General features: G+C 44.4%; 1 protein-coding gene across 3 annotated transcripts in view; it reads left to right on the top strand.

Annotated features, from left to right (window-relative positions):
* The window catches only part of REPS2 (RALBP1 associated Eps domain containing 2), a 261,119-nt gene that overhangs the window by 157,974 nt on the left and 75,869 nt on the right, over nucleotides 1-27,276 (top strand). For all 3 annotated transcript variants that reach the window (XR_012241643.1, XM_073615186.1, XM_073615185.1), the window contains exons 14-16: nucleotides 808-944; nucleotides 8,547-8,608; nucleotides 10,365-10,433. Coding sequence is in view for 2 of the 3 variants with exons in the window: in XM_073615186.1 (XP_073471287.1) it covers nucleotides 808-944; nucleotides 8,547-8,608; nucleotides 10,365-10,433 (268 nt within the window). In the remaining variant the exon portion in view is untranslated. The remainder of the gene's footprint in view (nucleotides 1-807; nucleotides 945-8,546; nucleotides 8,609-10,364; nucleotides 10,434-27,276) is intronic.

Raw genomic sequence — 27,276 nt, 5'->3', positions numbered from 1 at the left:
ATCTGCTATGATGGCCCTTGTTCAGTCACTTCATGTTATGTTATAGGGTGACACTTCTCTGTCCCCGTCTCCCAATGGTGCTCCTATTTTGATACCCAGTCACATGGATTTCTGATGGAGATTACAAGTGGAAGTTTTGACACTAATTTTGCAGACATAGTCTGCCATCAGAATCACCATTGCCATGCAATTATTGCCAGGGTGCATATAAAGAGACTGAAGGATATGAACACCGAGATGGAAAAAAAAAAGACAAAAAAAAAGTGTTACAAACATGGCAATAATTCAGTTAGGTTTTACATCTACTTTAGTTCTCTACACAAAACTATTATTTTCATGTTGGTAGGTGGTGATGGGGACAGGGTGTGTTTTCCGAAGTGTAAACTATGCCCAATAGTGGTGACAAGGCATTAGGTCCATTGCTGCTGATAATTTTACACAAAATGGTGTATTTATGCTGGTAATCCTTAAGCAAGTACAGATAGAGAGAATGGTGTGGTGAAAGGTAAAATATGGCAAAGAAAGAACATAATGGACAGCTGTGCTTGAAATGAAATCATATTATAGATGTGCTCTGAGTGCCAGATGAGGACCAATTGACTACATAACACCATGACAAGAGGACAGGTACATATTTTGCATCAATCAGTACAGATGAGCACCATCAAGTGAGAGTCAAACTGACTCATTCATTCAGGTTTCATAGCAATGTGTGTCTAGGTCTTTAGGGGGCAAAAATCGGGAGCTGCTTTTCGCATAATAATTTTTTATCACATATTACAATAAACTCAATGTGTTTTCTTTCAGGTCATACTCCAGCACATCTATAGAGGAAACTATGAAGAAAGTAGAGGAACCTCCCACACCACCACCGAGACCTCAGAAAACCCATTCCAGAGCTTCATCACTGGACTTGAACAGAATCATCCAACAACATTCCCCAGGTTATCACTCATCGATTATGTGTCTATAATTGAGGATGGTGCTTACAGTATAAAACAGTAGCATGTTACATTTTTTTTTACCCCTTTCTCAATGTACTAATATTGCTAGATATGACTAACCCAGTCATTTGATCAACTGATTCAGATGAGTCACTGTCTGACCTTTCCCTCATTCCTGGTGTGCTTAGTTATATGGTATAGGCCATCTTTCATAGTTCATAAATGCTTCCATTCCTACCAATCTATTTTTGGTAAATTGCTCTCCAACAGATAATAGGGTAGCCTGTTTTGTTTGATTATTTAAATTGCCCAAAATTTTAAAGCAAGATTTGGTCTAAAGGATTTTACCTCTACACAGCCAACTGTGATCACAGCAGATTGCACTGTTAACTAGCAAATATTCTTATATCAGGCAGCCAGACAAAATTGCACTGTAATTTGCTGTGTAGAAATCAGTAGTTAGCTCTAATTCACCTTCAATTACCATAATTAGAAAGTGCTGAGTAAAAATAAAAATCTATACTGTAGTATGCGCATCCAAAAAAAAAAAATGATGTGGATTATCTATAGCATTATACTATAGTTTGCATTCTGTATGATACAGCCAACAGAATGGTCCGGATTTCTATGGGTTTTCCCTACCTTACATTTTATGTTATAGGTTTATGTTATATTTGGGATCTAGTTCAGATTTTTTTTTTTAAGGAAACAACTTTAGTAGCAAATGTAATGTAGTCTGCATTAAAATGGGCATTTAACCGGGAAGTTAACGTCAGAGGAATATGATTATTTAAATGCAACAAGCTGAACATCATTATTATAATGAGTATTAGATTCGGTGATGAGTACAAGTCGCATCCTATTATCTGCAATGGAACTGTTTAAATTGTTGCAATGCTGACTTTGCGGTGCTGCACCGTTTTGAAAATATAGTTCCTGCACTTGTTTTTGGCAATTTCAGGTGTGACTTGCATAGACATCTGTGCATGAAGTCACACAAATGTCTGCCAAGTCACACCTGAAGTTGCACCAACATGCGGCTTTGAAATCGCTTATTTTCTCAAGTCGTCTTCCAGGACGGCATCCTGAGATGACTGGTCCACCTGACAGGAAACACAATCAATCAAAGAGGTTAAAAGCCCCTGCCCCTCCCTGTGCTCCTCAGTTTTGATTGTGTTTCCCCACAGCTAAACCGTTTGTTATTTTATCTATAGACCCGAGCCTGGGGCTAGTGGTCTCCTCCTGGGAGCCGGACCAAATGCCTGGGAAGCCTCTGGGTCCGGCCGGATATTTTATCCTTCCTAGGTGGGGTTTCCCCTATCTTTTCCTCAGGGGGGCAACGCAAACTGAAGAACACCCCTGAGAGCTGAAGGCCCCTGGGTACAGTGGTGTACCCAGAACTGCAGGGGCCTATCTTCCTGCCTCCTCTCCTTACCTGTGCGGTGGCCATGCAGAAAAGGAGCCTGGTTCTCCTCCCTTCAGGGCGGTGAGTTGTTGGCAAGAAGTGAGTTTGATTTTACCTTGCTGGATCCCCTAGTGCAGAGGTGCTGGTCAGGATGGGTGTCCTTTGATCAGCAGGGGGATGAGGAGGGTGTTCTGACTTGAGGTTCCACGGTGTCGGCGCCCCCCCCGCGCTCGCACGGTTTTTCTCCCCTTAGCTGTGCAGCATGTAAGCTGAGGGAGAGTGACTGCACTGCTCAGCGTCCTGTGGGCGTTTGGCACCATTTTGTTGAAGATAGGGGAGGAGTGGTTTTGTAATACATCACTTCCTCCACTACACAGGAAGTGAGCTCAGCGCGGCCGCATCATTTCCGGTCTACGGCAAAATGGCGGCGGCGTCAGTGCGGTGGAGGGGTAAAAGCACAGCTGCTCTCATCATAAGAAGGAGATATAAATCCAGCCGGAGCAGGCGCCCATTTCTCCTACGGACCAGGCTAACTGTGCAGCATGGAACATGAAGAGGGACCTGCAGGGTCCACGGCTATAGAGGAGACCACAGGGGGTGAGTCTGACCTGCCGCCAGAGGTTTAGATGGGGGAAGCTACCCCAATTCTTCTTCTCTCGGTATTACAGTGCTATATTTATGCCTGTGTATTTTGTTTCAGGGGACGATGCCACTGCCCGTGAGGTTGCCAGCCGTCCCGTTAAATCTACCCATTCTAAAAGATGCGGGAACTGTAACGATAGGTTACCCCAAATCATCCTAAGCCTTTCTGTTTTCGATGTATACAGAAGCTAACAGGGAAGGAGACATCTCAGATCATGAAGGATTTCCTCACAGTTCAAACTGAGATGCTGTCAACTCTAAAGGCTTTTCAATCCTCCTTTAAGTCTAGGGAGTCAGAGGCCCATGCCAGTAAGGACGCCTCCTCCTAGGAGGGCTCCGCTTTCTCTAGAGGATCTAAATGGGTCAGGAGAGAGGATCGGGATAACCCAAAGTACTCCCTTTCTCAGGATTCAGAGGAGGAACTAGAATCCGAATCGCTTGAGCAGAGATCTTCGGATGAAGGGGTAGCGGACAGCCAGGAGGAGAGGGAGGACTTTAGGTCTAGTAGGCATATTTTTTCAGCCAACGACATGGAGGGCCTCCTGAAAGCTATTTATGCTTCCGAAGAGATTCAGGAGCCCACTGAGCAGGTCTCTGCCCAGGATAAAATGTATAGAGGCTTAATTAAGCCACAAGCTCGGGTTCTTCTGGTACATTCTGCCCTTAAAGATGTTATCTTGAGAAAGAACCAGAGAAGAGGCTCCTGAAATACAAAACGTGGAAGCGTAGATGCCCCTTTACGGAAGAAAATGAGGAGAAGTTTTTTAAGACCCCTAGATTAGACGCCTCCTTAGCTCAAGTGTCTAAACAGTCCGATCTCTCCTTTGAAGATACGGGCAATATAAAGGACCAGATGGATCGGAAGGCAGAAACTAATTTATGCAGGGCCTGGGAGGCTAACGCTGCGGCTATAAGCCCAGCGCTGGCCTCAGCTTGCATCACAAGAAATGCGGACATGTGGGTATGTAAACTGATGGACCATGTGTCCCGCACCTCAAAATCTAAGGAGGTCTTAGATTCATTGGAGGTCATAGGTAGTGCAGTTGCATACCTAGCGGATGCTGCGGTTGAGACAGTGCGTGCCACCGCTAAATCTGGTGCCTTATTGAACTCAGCCAGGCGAGCCCTCTGGGTTAAAACCTGGCATGGGGATAGTTAATCGAAGACCCGGCTTTGTGGTCTCCCCTTTGAGGGTTCACTCCATTTTGGTAGTGGGTTAGATCAAGCCCTGGCTAGGTCTACCGAAAAGGGGAAGAAATTCCCCATTAAACCGAAAAGAGACAGGAAGAAGTTTTTTCGTGGCCGCTTCTCTGAGAAAAAGGTCTCCCCTAATAGGCGTTGGGGAGCTGGAAAGGACAAACAAAAATCAGGCATTCTCTTTTCCAGCCAGAAGGCGGGCGACAAGTCCTCCAAATGACTTGCCAGTAGGGGGAAGACTTTCCCACTTTGTCCCTCAGTGGGAAAGAGTCACACAGAGCCCCAACATTCTCCAGATAGTAAGAGAGGGTTACAAGTTAGAGTTTCTCTCCCCGCCTCCCCCCAAGTTTCTTTTGACCCACCTTCCCAAGGATCCCTGCAAGGCAGGAGGAATCCTACGGAACATAGAAGAGCTGGCCAGCCAGGAGGTCATAGTGCCAGTCCCAGAGGACCAACAGGGTCGGGAGTTTTACTCCCACATTTTTATGGTGCCCAAGCCCTCAGGAAAATATCATCTGATAATAAATTTAAGGAACCTCAATGTTTTCTTGCGGTACAAGAAGTTCTGCATGGAGAGTGTGTATTCCCTCAGAAGACACCTCCTCATGGTAACCTTAGATTTAAAGGACGCTTACCTCCACATCCCTATATTTCAGGGTCATCAGATTTTCCTGAGATTCGCAATTGCCTCCCCACAGGGAATTCAGCATTGGCAGTTTGCGGCCCTCCCCTTTGGACTGGCATCCAGTCCAAGGGTCTTCACGAAAGTGCTGGCAGAAGTAGTGGCCTTCCTACATCTCCAGGAAATAACATTGATCCCCTATTTAGAGAACATTCTGATTTACAATCAGAATCGGGACCAGCTGCTTCTGAATCTAGCCAAGGTAATGGAGACCTTAGAATCTTTGGGATGGATCATCAGCAAGGAAAAATCCTCGCTGGTTCCAGCCCAAACGAAGATGTACCTAGGATTCCTGATGGATTCATCGGAACAAATGTTAATTCTTCCTCAGAGCAAGGTAGAGGCCCTAATTTCAGCCGCCACTTCTCTGCTAGAGGCAAGGACGGCCTCATACAGGGGTATTATGAGAGTTTTGGGCCTAATGACTTTATCTATCCCTGTAGTTCCTTGGGCACAACTACATTCCAGGACCCTCCAGCACTTCCTCCTATCCTCTTGGGACAAGAAAAGGAGTTCGCTAGACCTAAAAGTCATCATTCCGGTCGAAGTGAAAGAATCTCTTCACTGGTGGCTTCTTCCTCAGAGGCTTCAGGGGGGTCTCCTTTGGGGTCAGCTTCAGCCTCTCAGAATAACGACAGACGCAAGTTCCTGGGGGTGGGGGGCACACCTAGAGGATCTAAAAGCTTAGGGGTCCTGGGACTCAAGACAGAGAGGGTCTACCTCCAACTTTCGAGAGCTTTTGGCAGTCGGAGAAGCGTTAAAAGCGTTCGAGGGAAGAATCAAGAACCAGAAAGTTCAGATCCTTTCAGACAATGTCACAGCAGTGGCTTTTCTGAATCATCAAGGGGGCACCAGATCCATGTCCCTCCTGGCCCTGTCACTAGAGATCCTGGGTTGGGCAGAGCACAGGGTTCTCTCTATTTCTGCAGTTCACATAAAGGGAACTCTGAATATGGAGGCCGATTATCTCAGTCGCCAGCCAATTCTGCAGGGAGAATGGATGCTGAATCCAGAGGTTTTCTCCTTGGTATGCCAGCAATTCGGCGTTCCAGAGGTAGATCTCTTCGCCCACAGGGAGAACAGAAGGGTAAAGAGATTCTTTTCCCTTGCTCGAGAAATGGGCGCGGAGGGGATAGATGCATTGGCCCAGGTTTGGAAGTTCCGGTTGGCTTATGCTTTTCCCCCCCTGGGGCTTATCCCGAGAGTTCTGCAAAAGTTATTTCTCTCGGAGGGCAGTCTAATTCTGATAGCCCCGTGGTGGCCCAAGAGAGCTTGGTTTCCATCCTTACACCGTTGGTCCATAGCCCCGCCTCTTCACCTTCCTGTTCGGCGCGACCTTCTCCTTCAGGGTCCAGTCTGCCACCCAGACCCCAGCTTCTTCCGGCTGACGGCCTGGCTATTGAAAGGCGGAAGAGGGCCTATCAGACAGAGTAGTGGATACTATTCTTTTTAGCAGGAAACAGGTCACAAGGCCTATTTACGCTAAGACTTGGTTTTCTCTCGCTGGTGTCAAGCAAGAGGAACTTCTCAACAAGAGATCCCTGCCATTCTGGAATTTCTCCAAGATGGATCAGATCAGGGTTTAACAACCAAGATGCTTAAAGTACAGGTCGCAGCCCTATCCTTTTTTTTTTTTTTAAAGACGCTTGGCATTGGACCCCCTGATCAAGAGATTCCTTTTGGTCAAAGAGAGGTTGTCCCCTGTCAAGATGTCTATCTTTCCACCTTGGGATCTTACCTTGGTGTTGGAAAGTCTAACTAAGGCTCCCTTTGAACCTATAGATCAAATTCCCTTTAGGATCCTCACCTTTAAGTTGACTTTTCTACTAGCAATCACATCTGCCAGGAGAGTAGGTGAGATTCAGACCTTCTCGATTAAGGAGCCATTTTTTCGTTTATTAGAGAACAGGGTGATACTTAGGCAGGACCCCCTGTACCTCCCTAAGATAGCATCTAAGTTCCACAGAACTCAGGAAGTAGTGTCTGGATGTCAGACGTTGTTTATTATCCTACTTAGAAAAAGTTAAGGAGTTTAGAAGGTCCAGCCATCTTTTAGTTAACTTTTCCAGCCAAAAGAAGGGCAAACAAGCAAGTAAAGCATCCATAGCTAGATGGATTAAGCACACTATTTCCTTGGCCTATGAGCATTCCGGTAAGGCAGCCCCTAGGAACCTCAAGGCACATTCCACGCGATCTCTGGCAACCTCTTTGGTGGAAAGGGCCGGAGCTTCGGTGGAGCAGATATGTAAAGCCGCTACGTGGACAAGCCAGAACACCTTCCTGAAGCATTACAGGGTGGAGTTACTGTCTCCTCAAGATCTGGTTTTTGGCAGGAAGGTCCTTCAAGCGGTTGTCCCGCCCTAAGGTAGGCCTGAGCTACTTGCTCCTCTCTCAGGGTGCCGTCCTGGAAGACGACTTGAGAAAATGACCAGTTACACTTACCGGTAACTGTGTTTTTGGGAAGTCTTCCAGGACAGCAGGCCTACTTCCCACCCGTTCTGTTTAGGTATGTCTAATATATAGAGTGTGGTGATGTTAGTCTTTTTTCTTCACTCTCGTGCACTGGTGTGGGTCAAGTCAAGTGGACCAGTCATCTCAGGGTGCCGTCCTAGAAGACTTCCCAGAAACACAGTTACCGGTAAGTGTAACTGGTCATTTTCAAGTGAAGTCACGCGATTTCAAAGTAGCATTCAGTGTGAACCTAGTCTAAAGGTGGCCTGGAACAGCTTGTTTACAGCAAACATAGATGCAAAGATATGGCCAGATCATGCTGCTGGAAACATGATTTATCTTCAGTAAAGATAGCTTATGATATTGGATTTTCATAGGCTGCAGGAAAAATCAATAGCATTTTACAATAGGCTACAGTTTTGAGAAAATTGAAGCATTTGGAAACTAAATATATTTTTTTAGAAAAAAAAGGGTCATGCAAACAATAAAACTATTGTGGATTTGATTTCTTAGACTGTATTTAATAAGTAGCTGTGAGGGTTTACTAAAATCTACTCATAACAAAAGCAATGATAGATTGTGGTGTTGCCACAAGGAACTGTCTTTAAGAACAGTATTAAAATGAGCATACAGCAGGTGACATTGGGGGTTATTTACTAATGGCCAATCCACTTTGCACTGCAAGTGCACTTGAAAGTGCACTGAAAGAGCACGTAGAAGTGGAGTCGCTGTAAATCTGAGGGGAAGATCTGAAATGATAGGAAGCGCTGCTGATTTTATCATCCAATCATGTGCAAGCTAAAATGCTGTTTTTTATTTTCCTTGCATGTCCCCCTTGGATCTACAGTGACTGCATTTCCAAGTGCACTTGTAGTGCAAAGTGAATTTGCTTTTCGTAAATAACCCCCTTTTTTTTTTTTTAAACAAAAATGGAATATCTTTGCAGAGATAAAATTATCATAACTGAACAATCGATGCCACCAGAATATTTTTATGTGACTTCATCTAAAATTGTTCCTTGTTTACCAGCTGTAACTGTCCTTATACTTGCATACATTCCGTAGACCTTTTTTGATGATGATTGTAGACATCTACTACAGCCTATACCAACTGATTAGATTGACAAAGATGATCAAAATCATTTAAAAAAATAATTTCATATTTCATACCGTACATCAAATGTGTACTCATTCAATTTTCCTTCTATTTCATGTTTTATTTACAGCTCCTCGATCTGGATGGATACAACCTCCTCCTGCTCTGCCTCCAAGACCTGGTGTGTCACAGGTAAAAATATGTTTACAATTACAATCACGCTACATTTAACATGCATACCCACCGTAGTTGTGAACAGAGCTAGTTGGTCCCATGCAGTTAATGAACTCTGCAAGACATGCATGGGGAAGTGTCATGAAAATCATCTCACGGTGGCTATAGTGTAAAACCTTTATTAAAGAAAAAGAAAAATGACGCAAGAACACAATCAGACATATAAATTATACAAGCAAATGTAAAAAAGTCCAAAATATTAAAAGTCCAAAAACAGGGGCAGTGTGATTGATTAAAAATATGCAAACGCATGTATGAGTTCAAAGAAATCTGATACGATGCACCAGCGGCAGCTTACTTGAAGGTGGAAGCAACACCTCTGAAAAACAATGTAGAGAAAAAAGGCAAGAAGCGCCAATCTAAGTGCAGTATCATAAATGCTTTATTAGGATATATAAAAACAACAGCCAAATGGCTACTCACAGGAACAAGATGAATACAGGCAAAGGACATGTAGCTGGTCCAGGGACGTCCTCTCCGATGTTAGCAGGGGTGCTTCATCTCTAGAGATGAACATGAGAGTGATGAACTCTAGAGATGAACACAGATTCTGTCTTCCGAAGATATCGAAGCCTGCTCCAGTTTCCCTGCTGATCATTCCAGGATCATTCCAGGATACCCAGAGCTGTCTCTATCCATGCTTGATTGATCTGGTGTCGCTGACAACCAGATCCATTAGTTCCGGTAAGAGTACCCATTCATTTCCTTTTTATGATACATGCTGTCAACACTACTCTTGATGTCCCTGACTGCTCATATGAAGATGTCCTCAATTTAATAGACTCTTGGTCCTCATCATCCATTCCTTTGGGGATATTTGCTGCCAACGCTTTTATTTTTGACTGTTTATATGTTGATGGTTACCATCTGATGGACTCTTTGCCATTATCACCATCACATTGCATTTGTGATTCACTTATCACTCCTTTATTGATTCACTTGTGTTTCATCACTCTCATAGGATTTGCTTGTTTGTAGTCCATATTTTACATATGTACACTCACATGTCTTTCATTTTTTGTTCACACAGCTGTTTAACACTGCTTGCATTAAATAAAAAAATCACAATGAAATAACCAATACAGATCTGCATTAATTTATATCTGAGTGGAGTTAATCTTTTAATCATTTTTGTATCTCCATGAGCATTTACATATCAGCAGCATAGACAGATCACATATCTTTGTTTCAAACACTTGAAAGTCTCTCAGTCCTGCCTAATTATGTTTAATTGTAGTAGTAATAGTAGTAGTAATATTATAACTATAATAAGAATGCTAAGGTTATATGTAAATCCTAACTTTTCTTGTAAGAGGCAAGCATGGTTTTGCCCCATCCTGCCCTTCTTACCTTCTTAGTTGTCAATCAAGCCGCTTGCCATATTAAATAACTAAGACTTGAATGCCTATGTATACGGGAAGTTACATATTACATTTCCTAGCAATCTGTACTGTCATTTAAAGATGTGATTTTCACTTTCTCTACCCATATGTGAGGCCTGTTTGGAAATAGATTATATGAATCTTAAGCCATCAGGGCTGTTTTTGGAGTGCCATAGGAAAGACCTATAAATTCATATAACAGCAGGCTGTACAGCTGCCAAGAGAATATCTCTTTCATAAGCCATATATTATAGCTATTAGCAGCATAAACTCATCTCAACACTGATAGCACAGTGTGATATTGTCTAATGGGAGTTGTCTTTCTTTGGCAGATTGCCTACCAGAATATTAACACAGAACAAAAGATACCAGCTTTTGCGGACTTCAAGTCACAAGAACACGTAAGCTGTTTATTTACTTGGTTTTTTTTTTTTAACTTTTTTGACTTTATGTCCAGATTTAATTTGTTCTAATTTATATATTATATTTTAGCAAGGTTCCTGGGGCAAAAATAGATAACGTATTGTCTCTATCCATATTGTACGTACAGTATGTTGCTGTCTTTTTTTTGTTGTTGTTCAGTTCAGAGATATGAGAATTAGTAAGCAGTGTTTGTTTTTTACCCCCCCAGCTCTGAAAGTCCTTTTCTTGCAAAAACAGTAATATGTGTATCGATTTAGTTGATAAATAATAGATTACCTTTTCTTGTCCCAGAGACACATATAAATCTGCTATTATATTTAATAAAATCTCCAGTTACTGAACTCATATCATAAATAAAGTAACTAAAGGCAAAGTTTTTTTTTTTGTTTTTTTTTTTGTTTTTTTTTTTACATAGAGTAGGGGAGGGTTATAACCCCATGTCATTTTTTTTTGCCATCTGTGTCCCATGGGGGGGAATTTCCCTTTACTTCCTGTCCCATAGCAAAAACAAGGATTGAGAGAAAATCTCTCCAAGATGAGAGAATCCCAGGGCGTCACTGGGGTCACCAGAACTGGTGTCCCCATTGGAAGATTTCCCCTATATTAATGGGAACATTTGGGATATGCTTTTACTTTCACTTTCAATGATAACAATAAACCGAACAAATAGAGAGGGTGAGTTTTCCTATGGGGGAACTGACAGACAGCAGTAAAAAAAGACAGGTGCTCTAGTCCCTCTCTACTCTATCCAAATGTAAAGAAAAAAAAATGTATTTAAAGTTGTATGATTTTATCTAAATTTATCATAATTGAAGGGCTAGTCCACCCCTGGCGTCTTATGTGAAATCATTGAAATCTTCTTTGAAAAAATAACAGTAAACCCCATGCATCCAGTTAAATATTCCAATCTAAATTATACTACAACCTATAATATATTTCTATATTTTCACCTGCAGCCACATAAATATTTGGTTCAGAAATGGCAAAAGTAGTAGCAATGCTTAGCTAAAAAATTCAGGAAAACCTCAATCCCTTTTTTCCCCTTTTTTCTTTATCATACATCATGGGACACAGAGCCTTAAGTTCACACTGGTTTAACCCTAATTAAGGAAGTTTACTCCCTATATAACCCCTCCTCCTTCCAGGACCACATTTGTTTTTTCGCTAGTGTCCAAGGTGTTGGTCAGGAGTGAAGAAGTGCTCTGAGGAGCTCCAGGAGGGATCCATGCTGGATTTAAATTCCTCCATAAAAAGAAACCAGATCCATCCAGAAGTGTCACTGAGGCCTAAAATGGAGGATACCTGGGACCTCGTATTTGAAGCACAAGGTTTTGCCTGTATTGCCTCTCTTAGTAGAGGTGGACCCCAGGAACCCAGGGCTTAGGTCTTGTTACATTACCTCAAGCTTCCTGATGTGGGATGCTATACAAGGCCCAAGGCAGTTGGACCCTGTTTTTAATGGACCCAGTCCTTGAAGGTTTGTTAAACGTAATCCGCTGTGATGCGTGAAAGCTGGATTTTCTGTTAAATCAGCAAAATCTTGCGGTGAGGACAAGGTAAGGAAAGAGAGAATTAGATATTAAAAACATCTATACATTTCTTTAACTGAAGGAAAAATGTTGTCATAAAATATCCACTAGATGGAGTCTATGCAAATACCTTACTCTGTTGTCTCACTGTTTGCTCAGTTCCGTTACTGGCTGTACAGTGTGTGTAAGCAGATTTTTGCAAGGTAGGAAAAGCTGCAAAAAATGTCTTTTTTCTTCCCTTGATGGGACCAGAGGGTTAGGGGACAGCAGCGCTGTACCCCCCTTATATTACCCCTCCTCCCTCCGCCGTGGGGTAGACGGAGGGTCCTGCTATTATACCGCTGAAAGTTTGTTACTGTGGCTGTATTTTTTACACAGGTCTGTGCCTCACTATGTTGGGTCTGGGGGAGGGGGAGGGGGTGGGGCCTAACGCAGGTGTCGTGAAACGTCCACTGACGAACGGCAGGCTAATAGCAGCTAAATACAGCTGTGTCAGTCTCTCCTCTGCTGATGAGGAGGAAACAAGCTGCCTGCACACAGGACACACGAACTGTGGGACACGTATGGGTTGCAAAACTGGCATTTCCTGATTCAGGAAGGACACCCTTTTCCAGCACTAAGCTGAACTGTATAGCAATTTTAAAAGTATTGACTATTTTCAGCAATTTAGTGCAATGTGGATAGCGCCTCTGTTTTTGTACTTAGGACTATGCCTGCCAAAAAAAGACACCACAAAAGCCAAAAGAGTAAAGGTTTCACCCCCAGGCATTGGGATTGCAAGCTGTATTTCTACACTGTCTTCCTCGCCTGAATTACCCAATCATGGCAATTCAGGGTGAGCCATTAGAGCAAATTGTTGGTGAGCTGCCTCTCTCATCTCAGCACCTGCATACGTGACTGAAGAAGCCCTTTCCTCCTCAATACAGGGTCTGGAAGAAAGACTAGCGGCTTTAATCACATCCACCATTCAAATGGATAGGAAACGTACAAAGTCTCCCTCCCCCGCTTCAGCTTTATAAGGGGAACAGTGGGTACACAATGAGGTTCTGCCCTCAATCAATCAAGAAGAGCTTACAGATGATTCTTCTACTGAGGAAACAACGGTAGATGAACCTTTTTCAATCTGAAAAATTGCTGATACAAACTCTTACAGAGATGGTTCATTCCTCTTTCATGCTGCCTCTAACAGAGTCTCATGAAAACGTGGCCTCCTTAGCTTCCTTAAAACCTTCCCATCTTTGCATGCATCTTTCCCATCTTTTGCATGCGTTTCCTGAGCACGCATTACTTGAACAGCTTATTTTTTCGGAATGGGATAAACCGGATAAACATGTTCTCCCTCCTAAGAGGTTCTCAATTCTCTATCCTCTGGAGGAGAAATTCTCCAAAAAATGGAAAGTACCAGCAATTTATCGCTGCGATTTCCAGTGTGAATATAATAACTTAACTTGTCCTGTAGACAATGCACAGATACTTAAAGATCCAACAGATAAGAAGTTGGAATCCCTGCTAAGTCTGCTTTTTCCATAGCAGGTGCCGTCACCCAGCCCGCGGTCGCCGCGATAGGCGTCTGCCAATCCCTAAAGGACCAATTCAAACAGGCCCTTAGAGAGCTTCCTACACAACAAGCTCAAGATTTGGCTGAACTACCTAAGGCATTCTGTTTTGCCATAGATGCCATCAAAGACTCTATTCACCAGGCATCCCGCCTCACGCTTATGTTTGTACATATGCGCAGAATCCTGTGGTTGAAAAATTGGTCAGCTGAAACACCATGTAAAAACCTCCTAACTAGGTTCCCCTTTCATGGGGAGTGACTATTTGGAGAAGACTTAGATAAATATATCAAAACAATTTCTGCTGGGAAAAGTACCTTTTTACCAATCAAAAGAAAATATAAACGCCCTGCATTTAAACTGACTCTTTCCCCTGCACCAGGGGCTTCCGCCTCTAGGCAGTGGCGACGGCCTCCGTTAGGAAATCTGCAAAACAGAACCCTAAAGCCTCATCATGAAGAAGCAACCCCCCTCACCAAGGTGGGGGGAAGACTTCTGCAATTTTCAGAAGTCTGGAAAAAGGAAACTTAGGACAGATGGGTCATTTCCACGGTAACGCTGGGGTACAAGCTGGAATTCTGGGACTTTCCACCGTCTCGTTTCTTGAGGTCAAGTGTTCCCAAAGATCCAGAGAAAAAACTGTTTCTGTTTCAGGCACTAGACCGATTAATATCTCAAGGGGTGATCATACAGATACCCACAAAAGAGCAAGGTCTGGGATTTTATTTTAACCTTTTTATGGTACCAAAGCCAAGTGGAGATGTCAGACCCATTCTAGATCTAAGAAAGCTAAATCAGTTCCTGAAGATCCACTCCTTTCGCATGGAGACAATCAGGTCTGTAGTTTTTATCCTTCTAGGAAGAGAACTTCTGGCATCAGTCAACATCAGGAATGCATATCTGCATGTCCCTATATTTCTTGCTCATCAAAAGTTTTTGCGGTTCGAGTTAGAACAGCAGCATTTTCAATTTGTAGCCCTGCCCTTCGGGCTAGCCACAGCACCTCGGGTGTTCACCAAAGTACTGGCCACACCTCTAGCCAGGTTAAGGGCACAGGGCATAACAATCGTAGCGAACCTAGACGATCAATTACTTATAGATCAATCAGCGATTTGTCTGGAGCAAAGCGTACACACTACAACCAACTATCTGAAAAGTTTGGGTTGGATTCTCAACCTAGAGAAATCTTCCTTAATACGGCTAAAAAGGCTGGAGTACTTGGGTCTGATCATATATACAGCACAGGAAAGGGTGTTCTTGCCTCAAGCAAAAATCAACTCCATAGGAGAACTGGTGTGGAGGGTCAGGTCAAATGGCAATCCCTCCATTCACTTTTGCATGAGGTTGCTAGGAACCATGGTAGCTTCATTCAAAGCAGTTCCCTATGCCCAATTCCATTCAAGACTGTTGCAAAACGGTATCCTGTCTGCTTGGAACAAAACAATTCAAGCTTTGTACTTTCCAATGCGGCTGCCCCCAAGAGTGGCCCAAAGCCTCACTTGGTGGTTATTAACCCAGAATCTGCTGAAGGGAAGATCCTTCAGACCAGTCATCTGGGAAGTGGTAACGACGGATGCCAGCCTTTCAGGGTGGGGAGCAGTACTAGAAAAGACAACTGTCCAAGGACAGTGGTCAAGTACCGAAAGAAGCTTGCCCATCAATATCCTAGAGATTCAGGCAGTACACCTGGCTCTAAAAGCCTGGACTTTCAGGTTACGGGATTGTCCTGTCAGGATTCAATCCGACAATGCCACAGCTGTGGCCTATATCAATCACCAAGGGGGCACCAAAAGTCTCTCAGTGCAGAGAGAGGTGAACCATATTCTAACTTGGGCAGAAAGGAATGTTCCATGTCTTTCTGTAATCTTCATTGCAGGAGTAGAGAATTGGCAGGCAGACTACTTAAGTCGCCAGCAGTTATTCCCACTGGAATGGTCTCTTCACCCCGACATATTTCGGGCTGTTTGTCAAAGATGGGGGACTCCGGACCTGGATCTTCTAGCATCCAGGTTCAACACGAAGTTGGTCAACTTTGTGGCCAGAACAAAGGATCCATTTGCATGCGGAACAGATGCGTTAGTGACCCCATGGGATCAGTTTTCACTGATCTATGCATTCCCCCCATTCGGTTGCTGCCTCGACTTCTTTGCGGGATCAAGCTGGAAAGAAAGCTGACAATTCTGGTAGCACCAGCATGGTCCAGAAGGTCATGGTATGCAGAAATCGTAAAGATGGCAGTGGAGGGCCCAGATCTGCTCTCTCAGAGACCGATATTCCATCCTTCCTTGCGGTCTCTAAATTTAATTGGCTATTGAAACCCACATTCTAAAGAAACGTGGGCTTTCCAGGTCAGTTATCTCTACCCTGATTAATGCTAGGAAGCCAGTTTCCGGAACTATATATTATAGAGTCTGGAAGGCTTATGTTTTCTGGTGTGAATCCAAGGGTTGGCATCCTCGGAGATATATCATAGGCAGAATTCTTGCCTTTTTAAAATTAGGGGTAGAAATGAAATTGGCTTTAAGTACTATTAAAGGCCAAGTCTCAGCTTTATCGGTCTTATTTCAAAGACCACTTGCTACTCATTCTTTAGTCCGGGGCTTTATACAAGGGGTGACGTGGCTTAATCCACCCGTCAAACCTCCCTTGAACCCTTGGGACTTAAACTTAGTTTTGTCTGTGTTACAAAAACGGCCATTTGAACCAGTACAACAGATTCCCCTAGTCCTTCTGACAAGGAGGTTGGTATTTTTGGTTGCTATATCCTCAGCAAGGAGGGTTTCAGAATTGGCTGCTCATTCTTGTAAGGAGCCATATTTGATTTTTCATGAGGACAGAGTGGTGTTACGCCCTCGTCCAGGCTTTTTGCCAAAAGTAATTTCAGGTTTTCACCTGAACCAGGATATTGTCCTGCCATCGTTTATTCCAAAACCATGTTCCAGGGAAGAAAAGTCACTACATTGTCTTGATGTGGTGAGAGCAGTGAAAATCTATTTAAAGAAAACTGCTCAGATTCGAAAGACTGATGCCTTATTTATTCTGCCAGAGGGTCCCTAAGAAGGGACAGGCAGCGTCGAAATCCACTGCTGCTAAGTGGATTCGGCAAGTGATAATTCAAACCTATGATTTAAGGGGTAAAATTCCCCCATTTCAAGTTAAGGCGCATTCTACCAGGTCGGTTAGTGCTTCTTGGGCAGTGTGTCATCAGGCCTCCATGGCTCAGATCTGTAAGGCCGCAACTTGGTCTTCAGTGCATACATTCACAAAATTTTATCAGGTGGATGTAAGGAGGTATGAGGATATCGCCTTCAGGCGCAGTGTGCTGCAGGCAGCAATATAAGTCCTCAGGTCTGGGTGTACCCTGCGGGTTGTTTCTCCCACCCCTCAAGTGGCATTGCTATGGGACGTCCCATTAAGTAGAAACTCTCCTTGCCATAATACCCAACTCTGCTACTACCCAACTGGGAGTTCTGAGTAATCTGCCTTACCTTTGTGTGTTCCAATATAGGGGTAAAGAAGTGATTAATAGGGCTGTGATGCAACAAAATGCATACTACATTGGTCTCTGATATTCAAGCATGCTTGCAAGTTTTTGTATGAATTCAAGTGGATCTGTACTCTTTGCTCAGAATTAAAGGGGAGCCCCACCCAAAAGGGGAAGTTCTGATTGTTCACCCCCCATTGCCACATTTGACACTTTTTGGGGAGGGGGAGTGGGTACCTGGTTTTGATAGGTACCAGCTCCCACTTCTGGGTAAGATCGCCATAGCGATCTCAGAGTATTTCCGCCCCCTCCTTCTTCCCCCCGCTGCCTTCTGGGACACACATAGGTCTCAGAAGACAGTGAGACCATTTAGAAAGCCTAGCTCGACTCACGCATGCCTAATAGGAAACCAGCTGTGAAGAAGAAAGGCGATACACTCACATCCTCTAGATCATTTAGTGTTCCCGTCTGCTGAAGTGAGCAGGGAAGGGGAGAAGGGAGAGAGAGATAGAAAGATAGCCTGTAAAATCAATGATAATACAATTAGATAATCAAGAACATTGGATAGGGGGGAAGTCAGTGGTAATTGTGAAATGTGGTGAATGAAACACTAAAGGTAATAGGAAAGTTTTGTTGTGATGGAGGGGGGGGAGGTACAGGGAAGGGAGGGGAGGAGGGGTGGAATAAAACAAAGAAAATGGAGTAATGAATTGGTAGTAGAGATACAATTTTGTACAGAATGAGGGTAGAAACACAAGAATGGGCTTGTATAAACTACACATTTTAGTTTATGTTTTTGTACTATTAAATAATATGAATGATTGAATCTATGTCTTTTATGTCGCCAGTCATAGCCCCTGTGTGGGCTGACCTGGCGCTTGTTTTGTATCACTGCAAATTTTTTGGCATATTTGCAATAAAAATGATTGAAGGAAAAAAAAAATGTAACACATACACTCTAAAAAGAAAGATGGAGCTTATGATTTAAGCAACCAATCAGATTCCTTGTTTCATTATGCTAGCCTGGGTAAGGAACCTAAGGCAAAATCGAATTTGTTGTTATGAGCAATATTCCAATTTTTCCCAGTTTTTATGAATACTCTTAACACCTGGAACGTGCGTCCCTGATGCAAAGAATAATGCACGTGCATTGTTGCTAAATTTAAATGTGAAAGCTTATTTTCCTTGTTAGTTTGGATCTATCTTTTGTTGTATGTAAACATTCCATGGCATAATTATGCATAAATAAATGAGGATCTACAGTGTTCCCGTCTGCTGACAATCAAGCCTGCATAATCAAAAGCCATCCAAAAGTATACCCTTTGACCAGCATCCCCCCAAGGCAAAAGCTACTTGTAAGAGCTATAGAACAGTTGACGAATCTGGCAGCCAACCTTGCCAGACCTTTTCAAATTTGCCCTGGCATCCCTGAGTCGCATACGTTGCTTTGTAAAAAAGGTAATGATTTATTAACAATACCCTTCCAAATGCTAGTGATGGTGCCTCTGACTTTTTCCAAAATAATACAATGGATTTACGTGCATAAAATAATGTAGTGGATAGAAATGTCCTCTGTGCCCCTTTAGGAACCAAATCCTCGACCAACCCAGGGGGCAGACTGGAATGGTTAAAGGGACTGGTATTAATAAAAGTTCCTGCAAAGTGTGTGTAACCCCTGACCAAATAGTTTGCACTTTCCCACAATGCCAAAAGATGTGGTCAAAGTCCACTGGCGGAGCTGTACATCTCCAGCGTTCTGCCGAAGTGGACCCACAGATAGAGGCTAGCCTACCTGGCGTGTAATATATTCTGTCACGGAACGTCCCACACTCCGCTTGAGTGCTTCCGTCATATACCGCTTCCTAAGTTCTGGAACACAAGTCCAATGGATCTGGCTATAGGAACCCCCAAGAACTAGACAACACCAGTCTTGGAGTACATCAGAACTAACTTTTTATTTGAGAGCTCACAGACCTTTATACAGCAGGGATGACTCAAAGCTAACCTAATTAACATGAGCTAATTTACTACAAAATGTACCCAGACCAGATGACAGTCTTGTGGGCACCGAGCTTCACACATTAATATAAACACAATAGCTGGAGCTAATTACAATTAACAAAACAAACAACAATCTACCCCCCTCCTCAGCCTAGACCATTCGTCTACTAGCCAGTGCTGGTGGCTAATGTGATCAGCTCTCTCAATTAACATAAACACAGGTTGATAACACCAGCATCTCCTCACAGGATGTGTCCCAACAGAATGAATCAGTCTTATCAGCAGGGGGCTGCTGGAGGAATCCCCCCTCCCTCTTCAGGGACACAAATCTACAGTAAGGAGTCCCCATACAATATATACATATATACACGACTGAGTCCGATTAATACAGTTCAGACTGGATTTCTCATTCACCTCACAAAGAGTATTGTTCCATTGAAAATCCAGGGCCCATAATCAAAAGGCAACAGGCTTGCATACAGTCCTCTCCAACAGCCTCTGTTCTGGCTATGTCTGTCACATATTCTATGCACCAATTTAAATTGGATGAGGCGATAGCTAACCTACACCAGTGCCTTTAAAAAGGAACCTCCCAAATGTCATCCCAGTCTTCTCCCTGAAAATTTGGAATAAGTTGCATCCAAATATCGCTAGATTTATTAGGAGCCTTCAGCCACACTGTAAATAATTCCTTACACATTACAGACATAGGCTTAACCAAAGAACCATTGTGTAAAAGGAGTTCCAATGCCTATGGCCGAAGGTCTAGGGTAGCAGAGCTAAACTGAGACACAAAGGTAAATAGGTACCAGTTTGACAACTGAAATCTGACCTTGAGTTGATCAAATGTACATTACTTCCCCCCCTTCCATAATATCCTGTACTCTCTTGATTCCAACCCCTGCCCAGATGACCGTATCCGGAATGTCACCAAAATGGGGAGGTTTAGGGTTGAACCACAGCGGAAAAGACGGAGAGATGGAAGTTATTCCAGGGTGCATGATCGCTGGTACTTTATCCCACATTCTTATAGTTATTCTCATGGAACCTGTTATGGTTGACTGCACCCGGGAGCCTCTATACACTAAATTAGATAGTCCTTCATAAGATCCAGTGATAGCTACCTCTAATACCATGGCAGCATCCTCTTCGTCCCTCAACAGCCATCGCTTTGCATTTGCCCCGCCAGGAAGTATTTATAGAGGTCAGGCAACTGATCCTAGGATGGGATTCATAAAAAAGCGCTAAAGAGGCTATCTATGCACTTAAAGTAAGTCTGTGGGGCCCATATCAGAGAATTACAAAGAAAATATAAAAATAGTGGTGAGATTTTCATTTTAAGAAGATTCACTCTTCTAATTAATGACAGTGGTAAATATCACCAGGCCTCCAACCTACGCTTAAACATGAGAATCAAGGGTAGTAAATTTAGTGACATATAATCCCCTACCCTAGATGATATCTGCATGCCCAGATAAGTAAATCTGGATACTCGCAAATAGGAATAGCGGGATCAACATGTTCTTGCGCCCCAGCATCAATTGACATTACACTTGACATAGTCTACTTGACCTTGAGACCTGAAAACTGTGCAAACGTCATTAAAATGTCAAAGACCGCTCGTAACAATTGACCTGGATCTTGCAAATAGAGTAACATGTCATCTGCATAGAGGGCAGTACATTCACGGATTCCACCAACCTTGAGTGCCCGAACCTCCAGAGAGGCACGCAAAGCAATTGCCAGTGGTTTGTTCAAGGCAGGGAGACAGAGGACACCCCTGCCTTGTGCCCCTGCCCACTGAGAAAAATTCAGATGTTGCCACCCCAATATGAAGCGCCACCACCGTATTACTAAATAACAGTGATGGCGAACCTTTTTGAGCCCGAGTGCCCAAACCATGACACAAAACCTACTTATTTTCTTTCAAAGTGCCAACACAGAATTAAACCTACCAGCGACTCTGTACAGAGGATGGGACTGATCATCCCTCTGAATGAGCCCTAAGGGACCAAAAATGTACAAATGCAGTTCAGGAATGCATTGTGCTCAGAATACACTGTGCAACATACACTGACCTACCTGACACATGCACTGACCATTACACTCACCTACCTGACCATTACACTCACCTACCTGACACATACACTCACCTACCTGACACATGCACTCACGTACCTAACACATGCACTCACCTACCGGACACATGCACTCACCTACCCGACACATACTTCCTGCACTACTCGCATCCCCATCCCCTCACACACAGTACAATGTAGATTGGAGGATCTATCCTCCTCTTTACCTCTCCACTCCCTCATCATCCAGCTGACCCCGGGCAGTATTGTAGGAGTCCCTGCCATCCAGCCACTCCTTGATATCCCCACCCCCGGGAGGTCAGCTAGCAGCCACTGTACCTCTCCCATGGCCATGGGATGATCTGCTCCGAGCACCGCCCCTCCCCCTCTGCTGTTCCACAGGCTGAACCGGAGGGACAGACTAAACCAAAGTATTCCTAAAGCAGGGGGAGCTGGAATAGGGTGCCTGCAGAGAGGAATGCCCGGATGCCTTACTGGAGGTGTAGGGGTCCGGGGGAGGCAATAAGCTGCAGCACAGACCCTCTGGGCGGTGGAGGAAGAACTTTACACCCCCTAAATATCGCACATGGGACGAGATGACTGGCTGCCCACCCCCCTGCCGACATCACTGCCACTGATGCATGGAAGGGAGCCAGCTCCTCCGTGCCTGCACCGCCAGTGCAAGTGACTGCCTGGCTGGGGAGTTCACCTTGCATGCCCACAGAGAAGTCTCGGCGTGCCAGCTGTGGCACGCATGCCATAGGTTCGCCATCATTGCTATATAACAAGGTGATCCATGTTAAAAACCGTGGCCCAAATCCCATCCTTTCCAGCATCGCTGCCATAAACTTCCAGTCCACAGCATCAAATGCTTTCTTCATGTCAAGAGAAAGCACTACTATTGTCCCAGAATTGGTGTGTTCTGTCTGTAAATATGTAAAAAGTCTCCTCAAATTAGTGTCAGTAGACTTCTAGGCATAAACCGTGTTTGGTCAATGTCCACTAATGATGAAATAACATGAGATAGCCTATTTGCTAACACTTTTGTTAATACCTTAAGATCTTGGTTCAAAAGGGAAATCTGCTTATAGAAGGAACATTCTAAAGTGTCCTTACCGGGCTTAGGAAGAAGGATAACATGAGCCTCCAGCAAGGAGGAGTAAAGTACTTGATTATCTAAACATATAAAGTGTTGAAACAGTGAGCGGAGTCTGGGAACTAACAGGGCCAAATGTTGTCTATAGAAAATAGAAAAAATATAGAAAATAAAAAGATATTCAATATTAAACCTGTCTGGTTCGGGAGATTTATGTGGGGGGAATCCTCTAATAGCCAACTCAATTTCCTCACACGTAATGTCTGCCTCCAATGTATCCCTATCCACATCTGACAATATGGGTATGAACAATGGGGCCAGCAGCTACTCCAGCTCCACCTTTGAATATGTTGGAATTGGTGCATATAAGGTGGAATAATATTTCACAAAAGTGGCCATATTATCAGAGGGATCAGTAGTTAAAGCCCCCTGTAAACGCCTAATACAGGGAATGTTAGTCTGAGCCCTCTGATCTGCAACCAAAAAAGCTAACAATTTGCCATTTTTGTTTCCTTGGTCGAACAATGACTTTGCCCTCCGAACCGAGGAAGTCTGTGCCAACTCAGAAAAGTGCAGAGCCAATTTTCTACGGGCCTCTAATAAATGCGTGTATGTGTCAGCAGTAGGCAAGGAGGCATGAGAAGCTTCACATGCATCCTCATTTGCTTGCAATACCTGTACTGTGGCACTATATTATTTTTTTGCACTCTTAATGGCTGAAATATAGTGACCACGCACACACGCTTTAAAGGCGCCCCACACCATCGAAGAAGCTGCCGTACCTACATTATCCTTCCAGCATTGATCAAGTCCTGGGCCAACCTGTGTTGCTACTGTCTCCACCTGCAACCATCCAGGATTTAAACGCCATGCACCACCCCTACCTCTGGAGGGGAACCCAAGAGTAACTGACAAAGGTGTATGGTCCGAAAGTCCTCCCGGTAAATAACCTACTCATTCTACAAACTGCAATAACAGGGCATTAGCGAATGCCATTTCAATTCTAGATGAGGATCTATGAGTTTTTGACAAATGGGAATAATTTCTCACCGCTGCATTCTTCCAACGCCACAGCTCAGTCAAAGAGGCAGCATCAACCAGGGCAGAATCAACCCAGGCAGAGAACTCATAGGATGAGGCTCTAGTGAGATTATAGGAATACATTGCGGTATCTAAAATTGTGTTAAAGTCCCCTGCCATTAGCACTGTGAGGTGCATGAAAGGAGCCATTTTACCAAGTAAATCATACAACAATTGTACCTGGAAAGGAGGTGGAGGGTAAACATTAGCCAAAACCATTTTACACGTAAAAATATCAGCAACTATTATTAAATTACGTCCCCCTGGATCTGAGACAACTTTATGAATGGTACTGGATACAACCTTACTTAACAAAATAGCAACCCCCCCTGGCATATGTTGAATATGTAGCATGGAAAGCTTTATCCATCCAGATGTGTCTCTTGCAAAATTACTACATTAGGTTTCAAGGATTTCAGATATTGAAACACCAGGGCTCTTCTAAATGTGTCATTTAATCCCCTGATGTTCCAGGAAATCACAACCAGCTTTGACACTGTCATCAGGTAAGTTGAAGGTCGCATTACTCCCAAAGGGTATCGACGACCTTTGAATTTCCAGTACTATCCAGGAAGTGTGCCATGGGAATAATACAGTACTCAGGTAATTGGCGGTTGCACAAAATTGAAAAAAAAAACAACCCAACCCCATGATAACCAACCACTGCTGCTGTGTAAACTGAACTCTGAACTACTACACGCAGCTTTACCCCTTAACTAGCTGAAGGAGAACGCGTCCCCAACAGTGTCAAGTGTCTTGAAGTTTTGCAACAGCTGTAAAGCAGGTAGAGCCCATACTCCATTGAGTAAATGATACCGGGCCTGTGAGCAGGGTTAGAAAAACAAGTCTCCACAAATATAAAAGCAAAAATTGGAAAAAAGGAATACCACACATAATAACATTCAATCCTCAGAATGGTAGCTCAATGATATGGTAAAAACAAACAACCACGAAGAGGGTCCCCCTCCCCCCAAAAAAATAAAAAATAACAGTGGCTGAAAAACACACCAGCTAGGCATAGCAGGAGTGAGCTTCACTTCCAAGAAAGCTGGGATGTTCACAGCATGTCAATCCAGTCACTTGCTTCCACTGGAGTGTCAGAAAAATGGACAGTACCTTGGTAGGGAACCCTCAGCCGACTGGGATAGAGCATGCTATAGGTGATTTTCTTCTCCTGGAGTCCGTGACGAACATTATTAAAAGAATGACAGCGTTTCTGGGTCTCGGCTGAAAGTCTGGAAAGAGCATCACCTTTGTATTTTCAAATGCCAGATCCTCCCGCTTTCTGGCTTCAGCCAGTATGAAATCTCTATCTCTGAAATTCAAGAATCGGACCAAGAAGGCATTAGGTGGGGCCCCTGTGGGGCGGTTTCCCGTGGGAACTCTAAGCCCTTTGTCACGTACCTGGTAGGTTTTGAGCCTGAAGTGCAGAGAAAGACCTCCCTTACAGCTCCCACCCCCGTTTCCCTGGAATGGAGACAGAGGGCCCAGGAGTGAGTAGTGGTATGGGTGCCTGGCAGGATCAACAGTCACCGGAAGTTCAGGAGTGGTGGCACCCTCTGGAACCTGAAGCTGAAGAGGAGGCTGGAGACTGGAATGCAGAGAGGACCAGGAACCACAGCAGGTAAGTAAGCAGGACTGAAGAGCTGGACTGGAACCAGGAACAAGCAGTAGGTAATAGACTGGAACGCTGGGCTGGAACCAGGAACAAGCAGCAGGTAGTAGTCTGGAACGCTGGACTGGAACCAGGAACAAAGCAGCAGGTAGTAGCCTGGAACGCTGGACTGGAACCAGGAACAAAGCAGCAGGTAGTAGCCTGGAACGCTGGACTGGAACCAGGAACAAAGCAGCAGGTAGTAGCCTGGAACGCTGGACTGGAACCAGGAACAAAGCAGCAGGTAGTAGTCTGGAACGCTGGACTGGAGCCAGGAACAACGTAGCAGGTAGTCAGACTGGATACTGGTATCAGACAGAGGGATGGTCAAACAAGCTGGTGGTCGGTATCGGTCGAGCAGCAGAGGTACCAGGGATTACACAGAGGGATGGTCAGGCCAGCCAAGAGGGTCTGGTGCAGGCGGATAGCAGGATGGTCTAACAGGAAGCCGGGTCAGATAACAGAGTACACAGTTCAGATCAGGTTAAGGCACACGGAACGCTGTAGAGCAGACATCGGGGATTGAGTGTGACAAGCCGGTTTAAGTAGCCCGCCTGGTACTAGCGGGAGTGCGCGCATGCCCGTGCGTGACAGCACCCGTGAACGCGCGCGCATGCACAGTGGAACCCGTGGCCGTGTTCCCATGCATCTGGATCGCCGATTACTGGCAGGATCTTCATGAAACCCTTTCTACCAAACATGTAGGTGGCATGTCTGACATATCTAACAGCTTCTTAAAGAACTGCTCAGCAAATATGGCCGGCTGGGAGCTTTCAGCCCCCTCAGGCAGACCCACCACCTGAATGTTATTTCTCCTCTGTCTGTTTTCTGCCTCATCCATCTTGTTTGAGATTTTACCAGGGATTGAAGATCAGACAGTTGTGCAACATGGGAACCCTGTACATCTTCCACAGAGCCTATACGATCTTCTGCTTCAATAAATCTGGCCCTAAACTTGTGCAGGTCATGTCTAATCAGGGTACACTCAGAGGCAAGATGATTGATTCTAAGCATTAGGGCAGACTTACACCCAGCTATGGCATCCAGAATTGACTTAGTAATAGTGTCTGCTTCCACCTCTGCTGGTCATGATGTGCCTGGAGCATCCTCCACTGGTGGAACAGACCCAGTAGCAGAGGGAGAGACAGCGAGCAGGGACACACCGTGCAGCTGTCCCAGTGTAAGGGGGTAAGATGGCACCGGAAGAGCACGTGATCTGCCCCTTTCCGGATTCGGGTTCCACTGCAGCTTATTTTTACCTTTTTCTGACATGATGGAAGTGACCGAGGGTTCCAGGTGGAGACACATTCTGTGTCATTTCAGAGCAAAACAGCCCCCAGGCTCAGGCTAAAAGGACAGATATGCACGGAGCTCTCAGCCTGCATGTCTTGTGCTTGTCACATCCCGGCCATGCCCCAACACAGACCTTCTTAAACACTGTTCCCCTCATGGCAGTCCCTTTAGAACCAGTGAATAGCATACAAAAAATAGCAGTCAAGGTCCACTTCATTCTTCTTTTTTACTCATACTTCATGCACCAGTGAGGAGATGCGGTGATGTCTCTATTTCTGCCATTACCGGCTGCGTTCAGCCTCTCCAGTGCTTGGTCTACTAAACGCACTAGATAGCTTGGGAACCCCTTCTGTGGGTCTTGCTAGGGGTTGCAGTGGTTCCTCATTAGGAACAAAATCTGCCTGTTTACAGTTGTCTGCAACGGCTTGTGGACATAGAGGGGGCTTGACTGTTACTTTTTTCCTCTTTCAGTCCCCTTTAAGTAGCTCTGTTGTCTGCAGTTTCATTTTCCTTTCCTGAACGAGATCCCATTGCGCCCTGGGGTAACCACTCTCCCTTGGACATTTAAAATATCCTTATCAGCAGCCCAGTCTCTCTGTTCTGCATCAGGTAGAGATGCCCAGCTTTTGGGCTATTTGCAGTCTGGGTTATTTTTTTCAGTTCACGAAGAACAAGAGAGTCTTCAGGTGGTGTCTCTTCTAAAGCGGGTGGTGAGAGACTCCATATCAGAACTGGCATCAACTCTTCCAGGTCAGAATACTTCCCAGAGCTCGTGCCAAGAGGTGTCTCTGGTAGATCAACTAGGTACTTCCACATTTATTCGCCAACCAAGCTTGGTGTCTTCCCCTAACAGTAGAGAACTGGGAGATAATAGTGATCTTCATCTCAGGAGGAGCATTCTGATCACCTAGACTTCACTTTTACTCAGATTCACCCCTATATTCAAGCAGTAAAGTAAGCTATCGGTTGGCAAAAGGAGGAGCTGCCAAAGAAATAAAAAACATACTTTCTTTTTCTGCAGAAGCATCAGACCTTTTTCTCCTTTTATGG

Source organism: Aquarana catesbeiana, linkage group LG02, assembly GCF_042186555.1.
Source record: "Aquarana catesbeiana isolate 2022-GZ linkage group LG02, ASM4218655v1, whole genome shotgun sequence".
Taxonomy (NCBI): Eukaryota; Metazoa; Chordata; class Amphibia; order Anura; family Ranidae; genus Aquarana; species Aquarana catesbeiana.
The sequence above is the reverse complement of the archived record's forward strand: the minus strand, read 5'-3'. Positions and strand labels throughout refer to the sequence as shown.